The sequence below is a fragment of the Mustela lutreola genome, chromosome 10 (assembly GCF_030435805.1).
Source record: "Mustela lutreola isolate mMusLut2 chromosome 10, mMusLut2.pri, whole genome shotgun sequence".
Taxonomy (NCBI): domain Eukaryota; kingdom Metazoa; phylum Chordata; class Mammalia; order Carnivora; family Mustelidae; genus Mustela; species Mustela lutreola.
The window spans coordinates 36,828,171-36,840,215 of NC_081299.1; the positions used below are offsets into that span (position 1 = coordinate 36,828,171).

The following is a 12,045-nucleotide window of genomic DNA, read 5'->3' on the forward strand; positions in this document are numbered from 1 at the left end:
ACTGTTTAAATGAGTCAGTAGTAACTTGCATGCTCAGGCAAAAAGTTCATCTTTGATGGTGGTATTTGTACTCTGGTTTATAAATGTTGGAAGCTGAGAATTTTATTTAAACTTGCTTCAAGATTCACACACCTGTATAAATGAGCCATCTGCTGTTGTGAGGGAAAAGAATGGGATTTTCTTTGTAGATGGAGTGGGCAGGTTTTTAGGGAGAAGCTTTTACTATGAAGTCACAAGAAAGAATCACTCCTCAATAATTAGAAAAAGGAAAAGGGAGAGGAAATAGTGAGCTGGATCATGGGTTATATTCAGTCAACTATCAACTAGCTTCCTACATAGGAAAAATATCTCAGCTTCCAGACTCCACTCCAAATCAGAATGCATGACCTTGGCAGGTGAGGCAGATTCAGGTCTCTTCACCTTCTCATTCGGGAAAACAGCTTACCATAGATGTCATTTGACAGGGACTTATTCTGGGGATGCAACATACATTTACACTGAGAAGATAAATACACAGAACTTCATTAGGTGCTTGGGTGGCATACTCAGTTAAGTGTCTGACTCTTGGTTTCAGCTCAGATCATGATCTCAAGGATGTGAGAATGACTCCATGCTGAGCAGGGAGTCTACTTGAGATTCTCTCCTTCTCCCTCTCCCTCTGCCTCCCCTCAATTCTCTCTCTTTCTCTCAAATAAATAAATAAAATCTTTTTAAAAAAAAAAAAAAACAGAGATCACAAGTAGGCAGAGAGGCAGGCAGGGAGTGAGAGGGGAAAGCAGGTTCCCTGCTGAGCAGAGAGCCCAATGTGGGACTCGATCCCAGGACCCTGAGATCATGACCTGAGCCGAAGGCAGAGGCTTTAACCCACTGAGTCACCCAAGATTTATAATTTTAAATCTTTTTTAAAATTATACTCCAAGCTTGGACATGCCAAGGAAAGCATGTTTGTGTGAACTTATTGAGGCCCTACCTTCAGCTTGCCTCTGTAAGAGGAGAGGAATCCAGACTGGTTCCTCTAACTTCCTTCACTCTTTTTTTTTCACTACAGTTATTTCAGGATGGTAAAATGGAGAAATTTGAGGAGCTTGTTGAAAAATACCCTTGTGCCTTTCCTTGCTGGGTTGGGCCTTTTCAAGCATTTTTCTACATCTATGACCCAGACTACGCAAGGATTTTTTTGGGCAGAACAGGTAAGAAAAGGGATGAATCTCAGGAACCTAATCCTCCTAGGAGTGATATATAAAACTCACAGACAGGATTCTAATGAATTCCTGAGGCAAAGATTAGAACTCAGCCTTTAAGGGGCCTAGGGACACAATGATGGCTACCAGAGCGGGGGATGGGTAAAATAGGTGATGGGGATTAAGGAGTGAGTGCACTAGTTGTGATGAGCATTGGATGATGTATGGAATTGTCGAATCACTACATTCTACATCTGAAACTAATACAAATTAGTTTCACTGTGTTCACCATCCTGGAATTTAAAAAAAAGAAAGAGAGACCTGGAGAAAGTGGGAGAGGTTTCTGACCAATCCTGAAAGGGACTATAACATGCCACCCAGTCCCTTATCCACCTCAGACTCCCATGGGCCCTTGAGGATGTATCTTAAAGCCAGGCTGGCACCACCAGATCACCAAGGGCTTCCTTTGCCTCTTGGATTTGTGACTTCAGTATCAGTAATAATCCTCACCCCCAAACCCTGCTTGAGCGTAAGTTTTCAGGGGAATTCAGAAGTAGCTCAGCCTCTGGCGTTTCAGGATGTTAACCTGAATGCTAGGTCATTAATTTACCAGTATAACCTCTTGATGGTGGTTCCAATTTTGGTTTTTTGTTTGCATATGTTTGTTTCCTTTTGGGGCACAAGTCACCTAACATCCCTATCCAAGCCTTTTTCAAAGCCTCCGTGGTGGATCATCTCATAGCACAAAATTAAAATATTTGGTATTTGCTCCATCAGCTTTAACTAACTTAGTTTTAACTAAGAGTGTATATTCTAATCTTTCTTCCCTGTCCACTGTTTCCATTACTTCTAGTAAAACCTAATAAAGGAAAACAGCCTTTCCCTGAAACTCTATGTGTCCCGTGCCCTCAGCCCTGATTTGTTTCTTGCCCACCTCTTAAAGGACAAGAGCTGTAAAATACCTCCATGTTAGAATTCATGTGAACCCCAAGAGGCATTCGTCCCCCTTCCTCTGTGGTCTGCCAGCCCCTGCTCTAATCCCTAATCTATTTTCTAAGAAGGATATAATATAATGTCCCAAATCCTGTTCTGGAAATTTGGTAACCCTCAAGGCAATCTCTGTTTCTGTTGGAGAAAGTGTAAATAAAGGAAGAATCTGGGTTTGTGTTCCTGTCTGCCTCCTGGGCTTTGTTGTTCTCTGGTTCCTCAACCAAGACTTGTGGTCTTCCTATGCCTGCCAGGGCTATAAGGGGTGAGCCCTGGGCTCCCTTTTGCTAATTATGCTTAGTGCAGGCAAATGAAGAGAACCTTCACCAAGGTAATTCCCCTCTAATGTTGTCATTTGTTTCCTCTACTTGACTCTGCAGATCCCAAGTCCAAGTACCCACACAAGTTCTTGATTCCGTATCTTGGTAAGTATGTGCAAGAAAGCAGAGTGACTCACTCTCTCATCTGACGTCCCCTTACTATTGTAGAGCATTCCAAAGAAACAAATCAGAATGCTCAAAAGCATTTAAGAGGATGGTAGTTCTTTACTACAAGTTTTCTAAGGGGAAGATCAAGAGGGAGTGCTCAGCCAACACAACACAACTTACTAGGAACACTCTTTGTCCATTTTTCTCTCCAAAGTCTCATCTCAAGGCACATGTATGTGAATTGGTCCCATCTCTGTCTTTAAAACTGCAGCCTCATGTCTTAATTCTTTATTTTATCCTTTCTTCTCTCTTGTTTCTTGGTTCTTCCAAAAGAACCAAAACTTCCCCAGTGCAGTTTTGCTCTGAAGTATAGTTTGACAGTATTTAATGAGCAGATAAATTAAGACTTTTAGTCATGTAATTAGTATTTATGTTAGACAAAGAAGGAAATAAATGAAAAAAAATTGTAGGTTTGGGGTTCAGAAGTATTTGGATTTGAGTACTGCCTCCCACTGACTAGTTGAATGTGATTTTGAGGAAAACATCTAATGAGTGTTACATCTCTGGGCCATTGTGAAGATTAAGTGAAGCACATATTTTCTACACTTAGTGTAAAGGCTGGCATTGGACCAGCGCTGGACCATGCACCCCAAGCCTGACATGTTGTAAGCTCTCAGTGAATGATGGAAATTACATAACAATAAACTTCAAGGTCATTTCAAAGCCAAATCGTTAATGATCTTTCTTGCAACAGAAGATTGTAAAACATTGGTCTTCATGAGTGTTTCCATTTCATATCATTTATAGGTGTAAAGCACAGGCTAGGACTCAGGAGGAGACATCTTGGGACAGAGTGGATATTCAGGTCTAGTTCCTTGCAAATTTTGCGTTTAAAGCATAGTTTATGGATTGATTTGGAGTCAAGAGGAGATGAATATTGTTGTGTTTCTACCACAAGCTAGAGGATGGTTTAGATGCCTCATATATACACCTTCAATTAATCTGCACAGCAACACAATGAAGTAGATGCTTGTCCATTTTTCTCTCCATTTTTCTCCATTTTTCTCTCCATTTTTCATTGAGAAAACAAAGGCTCAGGAAGATTAAGTGACTTACTCAGTTACTATACAGGTAGTAGCTGGTAATTTCAGGATTGGCACACTCATCAGGCTACAAAACTTGGAGTCTTCCTCACAATGTTAAATACATCCATCCCAGATGTATGTATCAAAACTCACTATATGAGCACTGCTCTGATTTCCACTCTGTTATGACTACCTGTGTGCCACAATCACCCCATGATGTTGTGTTCCTCACCTCTCCTTCTTCATTTCATCTAATAAAATGGCATGAGGTTTTGTTCCTTTTATTTCTCAAGGAAAAGGACTGCTGAGTCTAGATGGACCCCAGTGGTTCCAGCACCGTCGACTACTAACTCCTGGGTTCAGTGTTAATATCTTGAAATTATATGTTGAGGAAATGGCCCATTCTGTGAAAACAATGCTGGTAAGTGAAGGGACAAAAAGTGCTCTGGTGTGGTGCAGAATGCTTCCAACAAGGAATGGGTTTAACATGTGTACTGGGTAGTGAAAGTGAAAGTTGAGGGTGGTTCCTAGAAATTACCCAATGTTTAATTACCAGCTGAGCAAGAGGTGTCTATGTAAACTTCTGCTTTGGTTCTTTGGGTGATTAAATATGATAAAGATCTGGCCATCTGACTTAGATGTATTTTGAGACCCTGTGGCAGTAAACCAAGTACCAAGTAGTGAGATTCAGATGGTGAGTGCTATAAATGACAGGCAAGGGAACCAGGGCCAGCTATAGTGACTTCAGATTCAGAGGAGACTCAGATTTGCCAGGAAATATATAGCTGGACTTGATTATGTAGATAATATGGGTAAGGGAATTCTGGGCAGAGTGAGTTAGCATGAACAAAGCATGGAAGTTAGAATGAACTTGCCTGATGGACACAAAGACCCTAGCAAAGTATAAGTGTCTACATGAAAGTTGCAGTTGTGAGTTTCTTCTTGTGGATAGTGGTGGATCATTAGGAGCTGACTTGAGCCTTTTCTTTTTTCTTTCTTTTTTTTTTTTTAAAGATTTTTATTTATTTGACAGAGACAGATCACAAGTAGGCAGAGAGGCAGGCAGACAGAGAAAGGAGGAGGCAGGCTCCCTGCTGAGCAGAGAGCCCGATGTGAGGCTCGATCCCAGGACCCTGGGATCATGACCTGAGCTGAAGGCAGAGGCTTTAACCACTAAGACACCCAGGCGCCCCTGACTTGAGCCTTTTCAAAGCAGCAGGAAAATGTTGGCAGGGCAATATTCCTGTGGGTGGTCTCTGATTGATACATGAGCTCATTCCAAAACTCCACTTGTACCTGGTATATTTTAGATTTTTAAATTTGTACTTTTTAAAAAATCAGACAAGTAATCCATTAATGAAAGTTTTATTAGAAACACTTCAAACCCCACAAACAAAGCTAGAGTTTCCCTCCATCTTTATTTGTAAACCCATCCCTTTTCCCAAGAGAGAACCACTGTTACCCAGTACCAGATTGGTTGGGTTGTCACAGAAACGGATTCAACCTAAGTGGCCCTGGTTGGAGTAAAAAAAAAAAAACAACCCATGTCTCAGCTCTTGGCAGAGAACCAGAGGTGCAGGCGAGGGGGCATAGGGCGGAGGCCATGCTCCTTCCATTCCTGTGCTGCGCAGCTTTGTGCACAACTGCAAATTAGCCAGTGGCGGTACTAGGTTTATCTCTGTTTCAGTAAAACCCTTCCTCATTTCTCTGTCCCACCTATGCCTGAGACCCCATTCTTGGCTCCTATCCTCTGCTGAACTGTGCTCAAGTGCCTCCAGCCTTGAGCCCCCCACTCTTTGCTCCCATTTCTTCTAAATTTACTTTATTTACTCAGTAAAATTTACATAACTCAAGATGAAAGCAATTGAATAAACAATTGACATTTGGGTAAAAGCTTTTAAAAAAAATCTCTGCCTTTTTCTTTAGACTTCAAAATGCATAACAGTCCTGAGCAATGGCATAGGTGCTCAACAAATGTAGGTTGAGTTCACTTTAACCATTCAGATTTATTTGTGTTTTACACAAAGAATGCTTATGATGACAAATACATTTTCAACAGGGAAATTTATGGCAGTTTCAGCCACAAAACATCTCGTGTCATGTGAGTAGGTCACTTGGGGGGAAGAAGTGGACAGAGGCAGCACTGGACTGGAAGTCACTCCCCAAAGCTGTTCCTTTCATGGCTTCTCTCTGTCCCCCACTTCTGAATTGAAAATGGATAAAGAAGATCCATTCATATAATTTACATACACAATGGAAAATTACTCAGCCATCAGAAAGGATGAATATCTACCATTTGCATCAACATGGTTGGAACTAGAGGGGATTATGCTAAGTGAAAGAAGCCAAACAGAGAAAAACAAATATCATATGGTTTCACTCATATGTGGAACATAAGGAATAGTGGAGAGGACCATAGGGAGGGAAAACTGAAAATGGGAAGAAATCAGAGATGGAGACAAACCGTGAGAGACTCTGGACTCCAGGAAACAAATTGAGGGTTACAGAACCGGGGGGTGGGGTGACTGGGTATTAGGTATTAAGAAGGGCACATGTGCTGATGAGCACTGGTTGTTATACACAACTACTGAATTGTTGAACACTACATCAAAAACTATATGTTGACTAACTGAACATAATAAAAAATTTAAAACTAAAACCAACCTGAGTCAAGGGGCAAAAAAAAAAAAAAGAAAGAAAGAAATGTGTTTGGTTTTTCAGTTTGGGTTTTTGTTTTGTTTTGTTTTAGAAAGAGGGTGGGAGGATCAGAGGGAGAGAGAGAATCTTAAGTGGGGCTTGATCTCATAAACCTGAGATCATGACCTGAGCCGAAATCATGTCACACACTTAACCAATTCAGCCACCCAGGTGCCCCTGAATTGAAAATGTTTTTTACAGTGTTCCAAGTTTAAGTGTGGCTATGGTGGTTGGCAGTAGTGATGGTGGGCTAGAGTGTCTAGCAATTTGGGGACTGAAGACGGAGGAAGCCCTGGGAAAATCCTTTGTAATTATAGGTCTGTTTTCCTAGGACTCCGATCTTCTTTAATGCCGTTATGGTAATAACTGAAAGGTCAAAGATACTTAACTCAGCCATTTACCAGACCTGGTTTGCTCCATGCTCCTTCTCACCCAGCTGGGTGCAGTTTTTCTTTCCTCATGCCAAGTAAGCACTTGCTTAATTTACCTATTTGACCTCTGGCTCCTCCTAGGCCAGCACTCTACCTTACATCCTAAGATTAGGGTCAGGGAGGAGCCTTTGGATAAAGGCAGTTTGATGATGATGATGATGTCCTTGATCTTGACTTCCTGTGCCAGGGTAAGTGGGAGAAGATTTGCAGCTCTCAGGACACAGTTGTAGAGGTCTATGAGCATATCAGCTTGATGACCCTGGACATACTTATGAAATGTGCTTTCAGCCAGGAGACCAACTGCCAGATAAGCAGGTCAGTGACAGCAAAGCAAAAAAGACACCTGTCCGCCATCATCTAAGTCATTCATTGACATATTATCCCTGCTTTCTCTTCTAGCACCCATGATCTTTATGTTAAAACAATGTTTGAAGCCAACAAAATCACCTTTTACCGCTTATACAGTTTCTTACATCATGACGACATCATTTTCAAGTTCAGCCCTCAGGGCCACCGCTTACAAGAGATGGCCAAAATTCTACATCAATACACAGGTATTTCTTGCATTTGGGTGGCCCAAGTCTATACACTGTCATAATTGCTTTGTATCTGTCTAGAGGAATAGGTCTCAGTGTAAAAAAAGAAAACATTCTTGTTCTTAATGGAGCTTTTATAGGGACAGTGCTGCTTTAGAAGATCTTGCTCGATCCATAGTAGTGGTTCTGTTAGAAGTTTTCTATACCGTGTTCATTATGTACAATTGTTATTAATACAGATATAACAAGGGGACATTTAATATCCCAAAGCATACAGGGCATATGGCTTTTTGTGCAATGTTTGCAGGAGTAAGAACACACCAAAAACACTCAAGCAACATAGGAATGAATACGGGAGCAGAGTGAGCATGGACATGCATTCAAAAGAAGGGGGAGATTGGGTTTGGTGGGCATAGAGTTTCAATTACACAAGATGAATAATTTCTAGAGATCTGCCTGTAAGTTAACAGTACTGTATTGGGCATGTAAAAGTTTGCTAAGTGGGCAGATCTCATGTTAAGTGTTCTTACTATAATAAAAAATAAATAAATAAAAGAAGCTCCATTTGGCGTGCCTGGCTGGCTCCGTCAGTAGAGCATGTGACTCTTGATCTCTGGGTTTTAAGTTCAAGCCCCATGTTGGGTATAGAGGTTACTTAAAATAAAATCGTTTAAAAAAAAAAAAAAAGCTCCATTCAAAAATGGTTTTGGCAAGACTTATACATAAAAGTTGAAATAGATTAAGCCTTTTTTTTCAAGATTTATTCATATTAGAGACAGAGAGACAGAGAGAGCACAAGCAAGGGGAGAGGCAGAGAGAGAGAGGGAGAAGGAGGCCTCCCACTGAACCAGGAGTCCAATGCAGGGCTCGATCCCAGGACCCTGGAGATCATGACTTGAGCCAAAGGCAGACACTTAACCATCTGGGGCCCCCAGGCACCCCAAAAGATTCAGCTTTTTAAGCAATTCAACATTATTTTTCATCAACACCATAATAGAGAGTATTTATCAAGAAGTTAATGAATCCTTCCTTGGCTCCACGACTTAGTGGCAGTGTGACTTTGGGCAAGTTTACTTACTGCTTTGTCTCAGTGTCATCTGTAAAATGAGGATAAAAGGCAACCTATCTCCTAGGTTTGTGGTGATGATTAAATATGTTAACATACATAAAGCACTTAGGACATTGCCTCACACTGAATAAATGTTAAACATAAAATGTAGTTACTTTAGCAAACATATATGCCTCAAAGAAATTTACAAGACACACCAACACATGCACAGCTACACAAACATAGATACACAGGAATGTAGATATTATGAGGAGGACACTCAGGGAATCAGGTTAGGTTAACAATTTAAGACACAGGGGTGCCTGGGTGGTTCAGTGGGTTAAAGCCTCTGCCTTTAGCTCAGGTCATGATCTCAGGGTCCTGGGATCGAGCCCTGCATTGGGCTCTCTGCTCAGTAGCAGGCCTGCTTCCTCCTCTCTCTCTGCCTGCCTCTCTGCCTACTTGTGATCTCTGTCTGTCAAATAAATAAATAAAATCTTAAAAAAAAAAAAAAACAGTTTAAGACACAGATGAACATTATATATAACAGTAGTTCCAAACTTGTCCACATTGTGGCCCAACAGAATATTCTAAATTTGTATGGCTCATTAGAGTGGATCTGGGAACACCTATGAAGGGCTTGGTGAAAAAATTCTTTACTATTTCTTTATGTTACATAATTACGATGAAAAAACAAAATGCAGAGTATTGGGGGAAAATGTTAAATTTGTTCAAAATAAAACCTTTTCAAAATTCTTATTTTTTTGTTGTTAAATTTATTTTTTTTTTATTGCATCTGGATTTTAAGTAGTAGTCACTAGCCTTCCCTTGTTCTAGGTTATCTCAGCCCTTGCTCTAATGACAGTTTGGGCTAGGTATGTCTTTATTATATGGGGAGCTGTTCTGTGCGGTGTAGGACTTCTAGCTGCATTCCTGATATCTACCCTCTCAGTGCCAGTAGGACTCTGATAGTTGTGGCAACTGAAAATGTCTCCAGACATTGCTCAATGTCCCCTGGGATCAAAATTATCTGCAGTTGGGCTGCCAGAGTGACTGAGTTAGTTAAGCACCCAACTCTTGATTTTGGCTCAGGTCATGATCTCAGGGTCGTGAAATTGAGCCCTATGTTGGGCTCTGCGCTGGGTGTGGAACCTGTTTAAGATTCTCTTCCTCTACCCTCCCACTTCCCCCACCCCCGCTTGTGCTCGCTCTCACCCTCTCTGTCTCTCTCAAAAAGTAAAAAACTATAATAAAATGTTTTTAAAAATAATCTGCAGCTTAGACCCACTGCCTTATACCCAAACTGTAGAGACGTTCATCCATGCTTTTCTTCGAGTGCTTGTGTGATTTTGTTCTTTTTGCATTTAGATCTCTGATCCCTTTACAGTTTATTCTTATGTATGGTTTGAAGTGTTGATCTAACTTTTCCAAATAGTTATCCAGTTGTCCTAACGCCATATATTAAAAAGTTCCATCTTTTCTGTGATATGTGTATCCATAAATATATATATCTCCCACGGAATATTACCCAGCCATAAAAATATTGAGATCTTGCCCTCTGCAACAACATGCGTCCATACCTAGAGGGCATTATGGAAGTCAAGTCAGACAAAGACAAATACCCATATGACCTCGCGCTCAGATGTTTTGATTTAAGAAACAAAACAAATGAACAAACAAAGAAAAAAGAGACAAAAAATCAGGCTCCTAAATATGGAGAACAAACTGGTATTTGCCAGAGGACAAGTGGATAAAGGGACGGATGAAGTAGATAAAAGGGATTAAGAGTATACTTACTCATCATGATAAACACTGAGCAATATGTAGGATTGCTGAATCATTATATTGTACACCTGAAACTAATATAATAATGTAATAATACTTCAATTAAAAATTTATTTTAATTTTTTTCATATTTTGCATAATATTTTATTTTATTTTTATTTTTTTAATATAATTTTTTATTTTTTATAAACATATATTTTTATCCCCAGGGGTACAGGTCTGTGAATCACCAGGTTTACACACTTCACAGCACTCACCAAAACACATACCCTCCCCAATGTCCATAATACCACCCCCTTCTCCCAAACCCACTCCCCCCAATTTAATTTAATTTGAAAGCTCCATCTTTTCCAGCGATTTAAGATAACTTCCTTTATCAGATACTAAATTGAGATATGTCCTTGAGCTTATTTCTGGACTTTCTTTTCTATTCCATTGGTCTATTTGTTTATGTACTGAATCACAATGATTTACTTAAAAAGACTTTGTAGTATGTTGTTTTTTTGTGGTGTTGTTTCTTCTTCTTTTATTTACTTATTTTTTTTTTAAACAAACTAGGGATGCCTGGGTGGCACAGTCAGTTAAATGTCCAACTATTGGTTTTGGCTCAGGTTGTGATTTCAGGGTCATGAGATCGAGCCCTGCTTAGGGCTCCCCACTCAGGATGGAGTCTGCCTGAGATTCTCTTTCCCCCTCTCTCAGCTCCTCTACCCCATGCTCACACACACACTCTCTCTCTCTCTCTCTCCTAAAATAAATTTAAAAATTAACAAGCTATTTTTCAGAGAGTTCTAGGTTTACAGGAAAATCAAGCAGAAAGTACAGAAAATTCTCATATGCTTTCTCCCTTCCTGGTGAAATCCGTAGTTTACATTAGTGTTCACTATTTATATTTGCACACTCTATGGGTTTTGAAAAATACATTAGGATATATATACCCCTCTATTCCTAGTTTTCTGAGAGGTGTTTGTTTTTTTAAATCATAGACGGGTGTTAGATTGTGTTAGATCTTTTTTTCTGCATCTTTTGTGATGGTCCTATGATTGTTCCTCTTTAACTTATTGATGTGATAGATAACATTAATTGATTTTTGAATGTGGAACCAGACTTGCATATCTGGAATAAATCCCACTTGGTCATGGTGTATAATTCCTTCTATGCATTGTTGGATTCAATTGGCTAATATTTCGTTGAGGATTTTAGCATCTATTTCATGAGAGATACTGGTTTGTAGTTTTCCTTTCTTGTAATGTCTTTGTCTGGTTTTGATATTAGGATAACGACTGGCCTCATACACTGAATTAGAGAGTATTCCTCTGCTATTTTCTGGAAGAGATTGTAAAGAATTAGTATGATTTCTTCCTTAAATATTTGATAAAATAAACCAGTGAAGTCATTTAGACCTGGTCCTTCCTGTTTTGGGAAGGCTATTAATGATTGATTTAATTTCTTTAATAGATATAGGCCTATTTAGATTATCTATTTCTCTTGTTGAGTTTTGGTAGATTATGTCTTTCAAGAATTCAGTCCATTTCATGTTGGTTATCAAATTTATGGGCATACGCTTGTTTATAATATTCCTTTATTATCTTTTTTAATGCCCATAGAATCAGTACTGATGTCCCCTTTTTATTTCTGATATTAATAATTCGTGTCCTCTCTTTTTTTTTCTTGGTTAACCTGGCTAGAGATTTATCAATTTTATCCATCTTTTCAAGAACCAATTTTTGGTTCATTGATTTTATCCCTTGATTTCCTATTTTCAGTTTCACTGATTTCTGTTCTAATTTTTATTTCCTTTTTTTTAATTTACTTTGGATTTAATGTGTTCTCTTTTTAGTTTCCTAAGGGATAAGATTATATTGCT

At 39.5% G+C, this 12,045-nt stretch overlaps 1 protein-coding gene across 1 annotated transcript in view; it reads left to right on the plus strand.

Annotated features, from left to right (window-relative positions):
• LOC131809735 (cytochrome P450 4X1-like) overlaps window positions 1–12,045 on the plus strand; it is a 45,761-nt gene that overhangs the window by 13,677 nt on the left and 20,039 nt on the right. Inside the window, exons 2-6 of the mRNA XM_059137072.1 lie at window positions 1,049–1,190; window positions 2,549–2,593; window positions 3,975–4,102; window positions 6,997–7,124; window positions 7,209–7,363. Coding sequence (XP_058993055.1) covers window positions 1,049–1,190; window positions 2,549–2,593; window positions 3,975–4,102; window positions 6,997–7,124; window positions 7,209–7,363 — 598 coding nt within the window. The remainder of the gene's footprint in view (window positions 1–1,048; window positions 1,191–2,548; window positions 2,594–3,974; window positions 4,103–6,996; window positions 7,125–7,208; window positions 7,364–12,045) is intronic.